Source organism: Aotus nancymaae, unplaced genomic scaffold, assembly GCF_030222135.1.
Source record: "Aotus nancymaae isolate 86718 unplaced genomic scaffold, 86718_ANA_hifiasm-v0.15.2.pri h1tg000077l, whole genome shotgun sequence".
NCBI lineage: Eukaryota > Metazoa > Chordata > Mammalia > Primates > Aotidae > Aotus > Aotus nancymaae.
Window position 1 is genome coordinate 2,211,252 of NW_026988492.1, and position 13,450 is coordinate 2,224,701.

The 13,450-nt window shown below is 35.9% G+C and overlaps 1 protein-coding gene across 20 annotated transcripts in view; it reads left to right on the forward strand.

Moving 5' to 3' along the window:
* The window catches only part of PARD3 (par-3 family cell polarity regulator), a 704,358-nt gene that overhangs the window by 461,736 nt on the left and 229,172 nt on the right, over window positions 1–13,450 (forward strand). For 15 of the 20 annotated variants that reach the window (XM_021665198.2, XM_021665202.2, XM_021665207.2 and 12 more), the window contains 2 exons: window positions 2,435–2,585; window positions 9,284–9,473. In XM_021665198.2, the coding sequence (XP_021520873.2) occupies window positions 2,435–2,585; window positions 9,284–9,473 (341 nt within the window). Of the gene's footprint in view, window positions 1–2,434; window positions 2,595–9,283; window positions 9,474–13,450 lie in introns of all 20 variants that reach the window. The other 5 variants (XM_021665196.2, XM_021665212.2, XM_021665209.2 and 2 more) reach the window with 1 other exon arrangement.

Consider the following 13,450-nt stretch of genomic DNA (forward strand, 5'->3'; position numbering starts at 1 on the left):
GAAGCTATTTTTGTTGTTTAATAGGTAGAAAGACTTTCCTTGGGATGGAGCAGAGGGGTCAAACAGCCACTGTTATAGGTGACTGTGTTTAGTTGGAGTCAAGAAAATTTTTGGACATTAAACCACAAACAGACAACAAAATGAAAATTACAGTTCTGCTTACTTTGATTTCTTCTTCTAATGAAGGTTAATTTTAATAAGGTTTTAATATAAGGTGTCTGCAAGGGCGTGAGAGCAGCGGGGAGAAGCAGAGGCCAGCCCTTCTCCCAAGACCACCGGGGTTGCCGCTCTTCCTCAGTGCGGCGGGGCACCCTTCCCACACATTTCTCTTTCCTAAGCTGGTGTTCTTGCAACAACAAAAAACCATCAGAAGATTTAAAACAAAACTGTAACCCCAATCAATTTTTTTTTAAAGAAATTTAAAGCCATTGTATTTTCTGTTAAATATTTATGTAGTCAACTATTGATGTCTTCATTTAAATCTGTCTTTTGAGATGCAAATTAAACTTGGGTAGAGAGGTAGGGAGGTGGAGAATCTTTCCCATGAAAACGTTCAAGTACTTGTTTTTTTTTCTGAACAAACATCTTATTGTTTTTCTCTAGAAAACCTGAATGTACTGTTTTTTAATGAAATTTTTATTTGGCTTTATAAAATTTTAAAATAGCCTTTTGGGATATTTAGGGATTTCTCAAGAAGAAACTTTATAAAGGTTTTATCATCTAGAAAATTACAGCATTATGTAGTTCAATTAAATACATGTTTCAGACAAGCTTAAGGATATGTTGTCTGTCTTCTGATAAATTGTTGTATAGTAAGACTTGTCTATAGAGTCTTGCATACCAAGTCTTTATGTAGTTACACTTCTTAGTGTGTGTGTTCATTTAAAAGCGATGCTTGTTTTTAATGGTATACGGTATTACTTTTATTAACATTTTTTTTTTTTTACCTCCCCAGAGTCTCTTGGAATTTAGGCATTACATTCTTTTAGAAACTGTTCTTTTATTTCTTTACATCAGAGACCTTGAATATTTAATTTACTTTTCAGTAAAGCTGTCAGTTGTAATCTGCAATTTAAAAAAAACCTAATAAAACAAATCCTCATTTCACAATTTAAACCTTATTGAGTCTAATTCACTAGAGCTGCAAGTTTATTATTCTCCTGCAGTTTGACGTGCCTCCAGTTGTAATTGTGTTGACCCTTCAATGCATTAAATCTCCCCAGTGCTTATCAAACTGGGAGAGATAAGTCTACAATTCGGAACTTCATTAAATATCTCATTTATATTAAACAGATGATAGCTTCTAACAGAAATAATAATTTGTTCAGCTGAAGGAAGCACGACAGTTGTGGTTTCTGTGTGGGATAAGTGCCTTCTCTCTCTCACTGTTCTGTGTGGTGCTGCCCTCCTGCCCACTTCCCCATAGTGGCCCTCCCTGTCTGGCTAACACCAAAGCAGCATGAGATAGCAGTCCTTTTGGCAAACCTCAGAGCCCACGTCGTGGGAATTGTAGTTAAATGTACTTTGATCCTCCTTAAAACAGAATTGTTTGAAGGCCTTACTAACATGAATCCCTTACTCATATTATTTTTATGTAAAATATGACTTATCAGACACAGCTAGCTGTTTTAAGAAATGCCGCATACCATTTTAATTTATTGTCATCGAAATTGACATAGATTCATTGCTTATTTATTATATTGTATATGTTTTGGAAATCCTCTTATCTTTGTGTACTTCCTTAGAATATTTGGTCCCAATTTTCATATTGTTCTGTATACTACTAAAGTGATTATTGTAGCTACTATCGTATACTTAAACATTACAGTAAGATAATACCATGATTATTCTTAATTTCTAGCAGGAGGAATTTAAAATCAGTTTGTTGTTCAAGACACCTGAGCTGACAATAGGAATCTTTAGGTCTTGTAGAGTAGGTAATAATTCCACCAGCACACATGCAAAAATGTGTGCTAATTGTTAGATGTGTTTACCTACCATAAGTATAAGACCTATAGCTAAATTGCAGCTTCTGTTCTGATAAAGCACACCTTTTATAGAGTAACGTCTAGTAAAGAATTCTGAATTACACTGTAACTTAAATTGACTTAAACAGATACTAACAGTCAAATTGGAAAAATAAACAACAAGCTCTGATTTTAAAAAAGTCTTTAATATACATATTTTTCCTCCAGTGGTTGAAATCTGACAGAACTTCATGGGAGGCACAGTATAAAGTGGCACAGAAAGTTGGTCATTAGGCAGAGCTGTCATCGCAAATTATTTTGGTACAGGGTGAAAAGTTCTAGTTCATTTGGTACCCAGTTGGATACAGGCCTTGGGCAAGTTGTTATAATTCCCCCATGCTGCTAATGGGCCTCCACGTACTGATTTTTCTTTGCCCCCCCACCCCACCCCACTCCTTACGCTGTAGCTGAAGTCACCTGGGAGTCCCCCTGGACCTGAGCTACCCATTGAAACAGCGTTGGATGATAGAGAACGAAGAATTTCCCATTCCCTCTACAGTGGGATTGAGGGGCTTGATGAATCGCCCAGCAGAAATGCTGCCCTCAGTAGGATAATGGGTGAGTCAGGTAAAACTCTGTTTATCACATCTTATTTTGATGCTTTCATTGGTTTAATGAGAGGTTGTTAGTGTAGTATTAACATAAATATTAGTGTAATATCAATATAAATGAAAGTCCTAATGTTTTCAAGATGCAAGAGAACAGGTTTATTAAAATCATTTAGAAGTGTTCATGTGAAGAAGTAAATCAATCCATTGATTTAAGTGACTTTTAGATCCTGTAACATGAAGAAAGAACCAAAAAGAAAGGGATCATATGGAAATGCTTTCCAGTGATCAAGATATTCTTTACTTACTTGCGATAATAACTGAAGCTATGTTTAAAAAGGAATAAAAATTTAATGTTTTGTGGCAAGAAGGATTCAAAAGTTATATATCATTCACAGTGGCACTGCCTGGAGGGGGAGAAAAAATATGTATATACAGATACATGCACACATATATAAAAATTCACATGTATTTGGTTTGTATTTAATAAGGTGTTACTGTATTTTAATTGTATTTTACTTTTTTGAAGGCTTAGTTTTAAAATCCCGAAACTAGTCTTCTGCATCCTTTGTTTGGATTCAGTACCATCCTGTCTGCATGGCCCCCAGTGGGTAATGAGGTTATTAGCACTTGCTTTTCAGCAGTTCGGCTTTCTACTAACAGATCCAGTTATTAAAGACTTGCTTTGCCACAGAAGTAGTTGAATTTACTGAGTTGCTCATCTTGGGATTAGCTTGTGAGAGTTTTCAAATTTAAAACACAAGAAGCTGTTTTGATTAAAATAACACCTGGCATAAAACACTTTTATTACTGGTATATTTTGCAAGGCTCTCATTTAAAGTAAAATCCTAAGTTTAACTTCATTTTGAGTACATTTAATGCAGATTTAATACAATTCAAGTTTCCATTATGGAGCCTCATTGAAGCAGTAATTTATTCATCAGCGAGTGTTTATGGAAAGGCCTGCTATTGGCAAGACATTGTGTATATACTTTTGCAGTAGTTACAAAGATGATTAAGAAGCAATCTCTGCCTTCAAAGAACTTTCTACCAGGCATGATAGAAAACATACATAAGCATGTCTAGTAGAATTGTCTGTTGTTCTTCCTCTAATCTTTCTAGGTTTCTAGTTCAGAAAAATTGCTGAATTTGTGATTTCTTACTGTATTACATGTGAAACTTAGACAAGTGAGCCTTCCGGTTTTACTTTGTCAACATTTTTCTTCTTATCTGCTTGGCATAAGTGAATGTCAGGGAAGAGTGCCACACCTGTTGGGTTGAACACCTGTCAGGTGAAAGGCTTTATACATAGGTTATCACTTTTAAATCTTTGCTTTTACCTCTGTCTTCACTGCTGTTGGATTTTTCATACTTTCTTGGCTTTGGTGTAAAACTTTATTTTTGGTAAATTATTTTTTTATTGATAAAATTTCAGACCCCTTGAGAGAGAGAGAGTGTGCATGTGTCCCTAGATATGTGTGCACACAAAGTGATATGCTGTAATTTCCCCTTTATTATAGGAACATAGGACTTGCCATACTGAATCAGACCATTGGTCCACCAGTTCCTGTAACCTGCGTCCTGCCTCCAATCCCTGATGCTTCAGAGGAAGGCGAAAAACTAAAACTAAAAAATCAAACCAAAAAAAAATCCCTAAATTCAGCTAGTGACCTTTTGAAATGCTGTATATATGGGTTGAAGAGTCATTCATTTTCTTCATAGTCTGTTGCCCTGATTTTGTTAGCTACAGCTTCATTAGTCCTCTTCAGTTTGCGTTATAGTTGACATTGTTTCCTCTTCCTTCTGCTAGATATGTAATGAACTCTTAAAACTCCAGAGGCTTCCCCAGGGCAGTGACTTTTCTCCCAGTTCTGTGTTTTGTGATGTATATGCCCTTTTACCACTTTGGGCTGTGGGTGACAAATGCATTACTATTTAAGGGTAGCCTAAATTGATGTTTTTACGATTTGGATATTTTCTTAAGACAGGTTTTTACAATGTGTACCAGAAACTAGGGATTCTATATAGTTTTACCCTGACAAGTGTATATGCATGTCTTGATTCATCTTGTGTTTTGCAAATTTGAAAATTTCTCACTCTTTTCAGTCTTTATTCTAGTATCATTGGCTGTAAGAATCAAATGCTATTTGTGAAGTTAGTTACCACTTAAAGATAGAAATCCTGTTCAAGATGTTTCCTTGCAGCAGAATGCCAAAACAAGGTATTAGGAGAGTTATGCAGCAAAAAATTGAAGAAACTTGACAAATCACATAGTTTCTGAACCAAAATTTGGATGTATGTTTTTCTGAGTCATAAATTCCATATTTTCAAAGACGTTAGAACATTGGATTTCCATTCACCTAAACCAACAACAACAGTATTTATTAATTTGCACAGTATTTAGGCACATGGAAATTTCTCAGACTGTTTGGTTAATGATTGTCTTTTATATGTTTGGAATCACTCTGATGTAGACATTGGTGGAGGTGGAGGTATTTACTTCATGATCTGCTAGGATGCAAAAAGAACTTTGTATTGAAATTCTAGCTGATTTCCTTAGGGAATTATTAATTTTATGGGAACACATTGAATTGTCATTTGGAATAATCCCCTATGTGAAACTCTGGGCTAAACGGAGCTTTGAGGCTTTGTGATCCATTCCTATGTGAACACATCCCTGGAGAAAGGCTTTTAAAAGATATACCCCTAAAGGAAGAGTCTTTAGAGTTGGAAGGATGTCAGATGTCATCAGTCACACTTTCCCACTTAACAGACAAAGGAACCAAGTCCTGATATCCATGACGTTATTTGTTTTACTTTGTTTTTGGCTATTTCCTTTTTCTAAAAACAGCCTTTCTGGGGCATGCTGAGATCTTCATTCTCTATTAATATCAATTTACAATTATCTACATCTATAAGCACGTTCTGCGAAAGTCTCCAGATCTGAGTCTATCCTGATACTGTAACTTAAAAAAAAACAGCCTTCAAAACCACACAATCTAACTGACTTACCTTATATGTCAGGAAGTTATAGAGCAAATAAATTAAGTAACTTGACAGAAGTTGTACAGTTTGTATACTTCTGAACTAAAATTTGGATGCATGTTTTTCTGTGTCATTAGTCACACCTGATTAGGATTTCCTTGGCTTTTGTTGATGTCAGCCGGGATTGTGACCAAAGGCAAGATTTCTCTAAATGTCATCTCTTTTGACAGAATTTCCACTATAATGGATTTTCTGATAGTCCTGGACATTCATAAAAAAGTAATCTGTAGTGGGCCTGACTACATAGGATTCTTCCTTTGAAAATCCTTAAAAAATTTTTTTTTTCATGGTTGGTCTCTCTTAACTAACTATAAAAAACAGCAACAAGGTGGCAGCTGGGTGTGGTGGCTCACACCTGTAATCCCAGCACTCTGGGAGGCCCAGGCAGGTGGATGACCTGAGATCAGGAATTTAAGACCAGCCTGGCCAACATATGAATTGCCATCTCTACTAAAAATACAAAAATTAGCTGATGTGTTGATTCACACCTTAGTCCCACCTACTTGGGAGGCTGAGGCAGGAGAATCGCTCAAACCTGGAAGACGGAGCTTGTGTTGAGCTGAAATTGCACCACTGCACTCCAGCCTGGGCAACAGAGTGAGGCTCCATCTCAGAAGAAAACAGTAACAAGGTTGATAGGCGTACTAATTTAACCAGCACATACACTTCATAAAAGACATCACACATTGTCATTTGTAAGCCTGGGACTTTAACTTTTTCTCAACTTTTTTTAGCTGAATAATTTTTCTATTTAAAACAAAACTGAAATCTGTTGTATCCATTTTAGAATTTATCTTAGTAGTTTCTATATTCATTTATATGTGGTGAGTTTAAGAAGACATTCTATTTCGAATATTTTTATCTTGTTAGGAATTTGACATTGAAAAATGGAACATTTATGTTTTTGTTGTGAGTCATGTCACTGGCACAGTTTTCCTCTAGTATCATGTGTGATGTTACCTTCTATGTAAATTTGCCAATGAATAAATGTTTAGTAAACAAACATTTTGTATTTCATTGTTTCACTCCTCTGCAAGATACCAACAGGTTGACTTAGTTTGCAGTTCACTAGTTAACTAGTTGAAGAAGGTGGCAAATTGGTCTATCAAAAATAAATTGAAGCCTTCTCAAGTTTTAGAAGATTTCACATTTATTTTGTGTCAAGTACTAGCAAGCATAATTAAGGGATTGTGGTATTGTCTAGGCGGAGCTTAGTAGAATATGTGGTTAAGTTTTTCAGCTGTCCATTACTCTGGTATAATCTTGGAGCCATATCCCAAAACTATATTCCTGGCAAGCATGTTAAAATATGAATTTTCATATCTTGTAAAATATTAGCCTTCCAAATCATGAGGACAAAAATGCTAAATTCTTTTTTTACTATGAGGAAGATTTCTTGCCATTTATTTATGTATACAATATTGTATCACAACAGTTAAGGTACAATATATCTACTCAGATGAACAGATTACAAAAATATTATATACACTATTCAATGTTCCATACTGCTTATTAGGCCATCTCTCAGAATATAATGTGTAAAACCTAAAGTTTTTAGTTTTGTGTTTAAAAATGAATGCATTATGATTATACTGTAATATTTCCTTTTAATAACTTATATCCGTGTGGGGACTTGGTATTTAATATTTTGGCAAGCCTCATCAGTGGTGAGTTGTCCATTGGGGTAACTAGTTTTATAATTCTGTATGTTTTGAGGAAAAAAGTATGTCTTGAGAAGGAAACATTTCTTTGGCCAATAGTGCTATAATGTCCTACCTTATTGATGAATGATACTTTTGCTGAACAGGTATCTGTACTAATATTCTAACACTGTATTAGAAATAAATGAGTAATTTGAATTCAGGTAAGGGAAATTGCTAAGTATTACATTTGATTTACATTTTTATCATTAGCACTTAATATAAAGCTGTTAATTTTCTTTTTCATTGAGACAGAGTCTCGCTCATACTGTTGCCCATGCAGAATTGCAATGGTGCGATCTTGGCTTACTGCAGCCTTCACCTCCTGGGCTCACACGATTCTCCTGCCTCAGCCTGCCTAGTAGCTGGGATTATAGGTGGACACCACCATGCCTGGCTAATTTTTTGTATTTTTAGTAGAGACGAGGTTTCACCATGTTGGCCAGACTAGTCTTGAACTCCTGACCTCGTGAAACACCTGCCTTGGCCTCCCAAAGTGCTGGGATTACAGGCGTGAGCCACCATGCCCGGCAAAGCTGTTAATTTTCATAGTTTGTCAAAATGGGTGCATTTGAAATCAAAGTAGAAATTTTTTTTTGTATCATGCTGAGAAGAGGTTCAGTGAACTTACAGTATTTCTACAATAGAGTAGTTGATGTTAAATGAGGAATGCAGTTGAAATCTCCAGCAAGTTTCCTTCTCGTGGGTTATCCCGAAAAGATGTAGCAGTTTAAATTTTGCTCCTTTGCTGAAATGTCTAGAACAATATAGATGTTTTAAAATCCTTCAAGCCTGTATATGCCATCCCTAACATCCTCAATCAAGGCCTGAAAAACCTCTGGACACTCAGATCCTAATTTTTTTTACATCAAGATTACCCCAAGTATCTCTCCTTTTCTGGACTTTGTTTTTGGTCATAGTTATTTTTTAAGTATCACCTGACTGCACCATGTACCTTTCTCCATCCTGCATTTAATAATGATGCTGCTCAAGTCAGAAATAAGTGTCATAATTTCTTCTGGCAGAAAAGATCATTTTAACCATTTAAAACCCAACTCTGATCTTAACTTTTGCTAAGATTCCCAGCACTTTTTACCCTCCAGTGACCCAGGCAATTACAATACAAGTGAATGGCTTTGGGCTCATCTCTTACACCACCATACAACTATCACTGCTTGTAATTCTTTCTCCTTCACTAGGGCATATGACCTTTAAGGACAGAGACTGTGTCTTGCAGTACCTCCTCTGTGGCAGTTGCTCAATGAATGAATGAATGAAAGATGCAAGGTAGTGGGGCTTAATATCCTGGTACAATTTTTCTGTTTTTTTTTTTTTTTTTGAGACAGAGTTTCACTCTTGTTACCCAGGCTGGAGTGCAGTGGCTCAGTCTCTGCTCACTGAAACCTCTGACTTCCAGGTTCAAGCGATTCTCCCCGGCCCAGCCTCCCAAGCAGCTGAGATTACAGGCGTGTGCCACCACGCCCAGCTACTTTTGTATTTTTAGTAGAGATGAAATTTCTCCATGTTGGTCAGGCTGGTCTCGAATTCCGACCTCAGGTGTTCTACCCACCTTGGCCTCCCAAAGTGCTAGGATTACAGGCGTGAGCCACCATGCCTGACTCCTGGTACAATTTTTCAAAGAACATTCATTTTAGAATGCGTGTAGCATTTTCACATTAGAAGACATTTCAAAGAGTGTCTTTGACGTTAGGAAACTTAAAACCAGAAAAATTGCATGCAGTGCCCTGAGCTACATAGTTGGAGCATCAGAGGTGGTAATAGACTGAAGGTCTCTGTTTGACAGTCATTTATGAAAAACAAATGTGCTACATTCTGTTTTGGTCTATCAGGTTGAGCAGATATGTGGAAGGTTAGACTTTTACTAATGTAGCAAAGTATTAAAATTAATAGATGTAACACTTTGATCGACGTCTAGAATTTCTCTTCTTTTTTCACTGGACAGGTAAATACCAGCTGTCCCCTACAGTGAATATGCCCCAAGATGACACTGTCATTATAGAAGATGACAGGTTGCCAGTGCTTCCTCCACATCTCTCTGACCAGTCCTCTTCCAGCTCCCATGATGATGTGGGGTTCGTGACGACAGATGCTGGTACTTGGGCCAAGGCTGCAATCAGTGATTCAGCCGACTGGTAAGCTCATCTAGGGTTGGAAAGCATGAATTAATTACAGTCCCGTTTTATGTTTAAGTGGCTTACCACTAAATACAGTTAATCATTTTTTTTAATAGCCATGCTCTGTTTCCATGGTTTTTATACACTTAATTATCACTCTTTTAATAAAAGGATTATACCCCAACCCTGTAAACTTAATTGCTTTAACCTTCAAGAGCTATAGTTAGTAATGTAACCAAAACAATGACAAAATTACCACCAACCCAAAAACCATGCTCATTTGTTTTTAAGTTTCTCTGTTTATGATTTATTTCAGATCTGTGTTAATTTGATGCATTGTTTTGCAATTAAATAAATAAATTATTGGCAACTCCCTAAATTGATTGCAACAGTTAGGTAACTGACAAAACTAATAGTTGATGTGTTCTAAAAGTGGGAGAAGCCTTTTTTTAAAGTCTTTTTTTTTTTTTAGAGTACTGTAACTATACTGTTTAAAATGCTTTGTAATTGCTTTTAACATAGTGACTTTTAGGGTACTCCCTGCTATTTTTCTCCTGTGTCTTTAGAAATAGAAGAAAGCATTTGATATTACTGAGCCAATGTATGGCTCATGAATGGGGATGTGTGCCTTAATCTTTATGCCTAGTAATTATATACATCAATAAGCAAAAGCAAAGCCCCTCTTGGGGACAACCTCGCAAGGTTATAGTGATAATTAACACAAACCATGTGAAGTATTGTACCAGAATTTTCTCATTGCCCTTTCTCTGGGGTCTTTTATGAATATATCAGCAAAATCATATTTAAACGTTATGGTGTTCCTTCACCACTTAGCCATTCCTGCTTCCTACTGTTTTTCTGGCTTGTGTTAACATTAAATATTAGATAGGAGGTGTCGGGGGGACTGGCATTTGTTTGTGTTAACATTTTTAGTGATGATCTTAACAAAGTGAACCACTCCTCTAGTCTTGTTCTCTGGCTCACCACATGAACACACAAAATACAGTTCATTTATCTGTTAATTCTGAAGATGTTCTCTTGGAATAAATCTCACCTCTTATTTGGGAACTGGAAAAGTTCATCTCTAGCTTTTCATTTCTTTCTTTTTTAATTCTCCTTTTGAAAGCACAGGATTTAAAAATAGAACTACACTCAAACCTGCATGATAATGGCCCATCTTTGAATGAATTTTTTGGTTAAACATAGAAAGGAAGACTATAATATAAAGTAAAAACTCATTTGAAATCTGCAGATGGTGTGACATTGACTGCTGTGTCTCATCTCTTTCTGAAAATGAAAGTAGCAACAGAGAAAGCAAGAATTACATAGATGCAGTATTCATCTTAGGGACAAAAGCCTTTGAATCTCTACCATGATGAGAAATCATGGAGGTGGTCATAGTTATAGATCTGTTTGGGGCCTCATAAAGCACTGTATTAGTGAAAATAGATAAATAACTAGCAGGGATAGATTGTGGCATTAATTTCCCTAAGGGGGATTTGCAAAATGGTGAAGACTTGTATAATTTAGCTGTGGGGAATGTGGGGCAAAGAAAATAATATGAATGAAGGGTTATCCAAACAAGAATGGCAGCTGTTCTGAATCACAGCAGAAACTGTAAGCTTTTCCAGCCTGACAATATCTTCCCTAATCCTTGATGAAAATGTTATGAAAACAAAAGGCCAATAAGACAGGATTAATAACTGGAATTTTAATAACATTAGAGGTCAGGATATGGTTACATTTTTTAAAGAATCAGCTGTCATTCCTGCAATCTAACTTGTTAAATATTCTAGTGTACTGTTTATTGTGTCTGAAATTAGTTTAATGGTTATATTGATAGGGAAGAATTAATTTTGTCATGATTTAAGAATATTTAGTTATTTTAAGACTCTTACTAATGCACAAACTCATTTGACATTTTAAATTGTGTCTGTAGTTCATTGCACAGTTGTTGAAGGCTATGTCAAATGACTAAACTTACTTGTTTACTTAGAGAACATACTGTTTTCAATCTATTAATTGAGGGAACATTAATAATGTGTTTATGGGGGAAATGAAGTAACAAATTCTAATCTTAATGGCAGCATAATTTTAGAGGATATAAAATTAAAGATGCACCAATATGTGTTTTTCAGGCAAAATTGGCAGTGGCAATTTGTATTTCTTTGAAAAATCTTTTACCAATAATTTCTGCTAACACTGTATTTCAAATTCATTCTGTTCACAAGTTTGGTGCAATGTTGGAGTTGAGGTTTAAATTATTCCACAAGATGTAAAAAGAATTGATTAGCATGTACAGGGTGACTGGAGAGATCCACTGTCTACATAAAAGAATTATTGGAAATATATTATTTAGAGTTTGCTGCTGTAAAATTGTGTCATATTACTCATCATATGGGTTTTAATTTTTTACTTCTAGAAGTGTGTTTTTTCACTGGGGTGTATGTGCTCTGATAATTATAAGCCATGTACACCAAAGCATAGCAGTATGTGAAGGGGCATGTGAGGCTAGATGTCTGGCACCATAATGTATATTACTTTGATAATTTGATATAGTCTTCTTTGGGTGATGACTTACTTGTTTAGTAGTTAGCAATTTACATGGAGCTTTCACCTTAGGTTGCTGAATTCTCTCATTAGCTTTTTAAGTGGATGAGACAACTATTCTCTTTAATGAGCACATTAATGCATAGCTCAAAATATCTCAAGTCACCCTACCCAATGGCAGGACTTTTGCCTGCCATCTTACTTTTCCAAACTTTTAGCTTAGTTCTTCTTTAAGAGCCAACTCTCATTTCATGCACAGTAAATGGCAACTGAATTTCTGATGTGAATCCAAAGGTTGACTATCTTTTTACTAGTATGGATGTTAATTCTCATTAGGCTGTTAAGGGTTAGAAAAGCTTGCTTCCATCAGAAACATGAGGAAGACTATCATAAATTCAGCTGACAGTGGAAGGAGCCCCAGGCATTTTCAGTGTGCTCAGTTAGCTGTAGAGAGGGATGTTCTCCCACCTGGCCAGATAGGTAAGGTGGCTGGACCTGATACAGTAGGGCTGGTATACTTATCTACCCAGAGTGCGCAGCACAGAGAAAATCCTTTTCATACTATAAACTGTGGCTAGAACACCTGATAGCACTTTAGAACGCGTTCACAGATTTTTCAAACAGGAGTGATTCTGGGACATCTTCAACCACTTGCATTGGAGGAACACTTTAGAAGGCATCCTGTTACCAGCGATTTGCCATATGCTTCCTTATCATCCCCACTTGAGCCACTGTGTTGATGTCATCCAAATCAAATGTCATCTAAACTTAGTCATGCTCTTCCTGACTCTCATATTCTGTTTATTCACTCATTTGTGCATCCCCGGCATCTGTTTCATACTTCTGGTTTAGTATTTTTCTTATGAGCTCACAGAGTATAGGGATCTTTCTTATCTGTTATTTGGACCTATGTATCTGTCACAATGCCTTAATCAGAATAGGTTCTAATAAGTGTTTGTTGAATTGATTTCTTTGTTGATTTAATATTTCAGAGAAACTGCAGCCTAATGAAATGACATGCCATACTGACATACATTTTTTCTTTCCTTAAAACGCAACATAAAAGATACATAAGAAGGCTAGAATATACTCTTTTTGAAACTTCTGTTTAATTACAATTTATGTGGTCACTTGTTCGCTGCCAGTATTTGTATAATATGTGACAGGTTTCCTGAAAAATTCAATCCTTCCAATATTAGGCTCATTTTTTATAATCACCTTGAAATAATTCTGTATTGTCAAATAGAGTGAAGAAGCAGAGAGGAAAGTAGAGAAGGAGAAAATTCACATGGAGAAAGAGTTACTCTAAATGTTAAATGAAGTTTGTATTTTTCCATCACCTTCTATACAGCCAGTTTTGTTTTTTTTTTAATGAACTGTATGGGTGTTATTTAGTTCAATTTTTCTTGAGGAATACATATATATATATTCTCACACATAGGTAT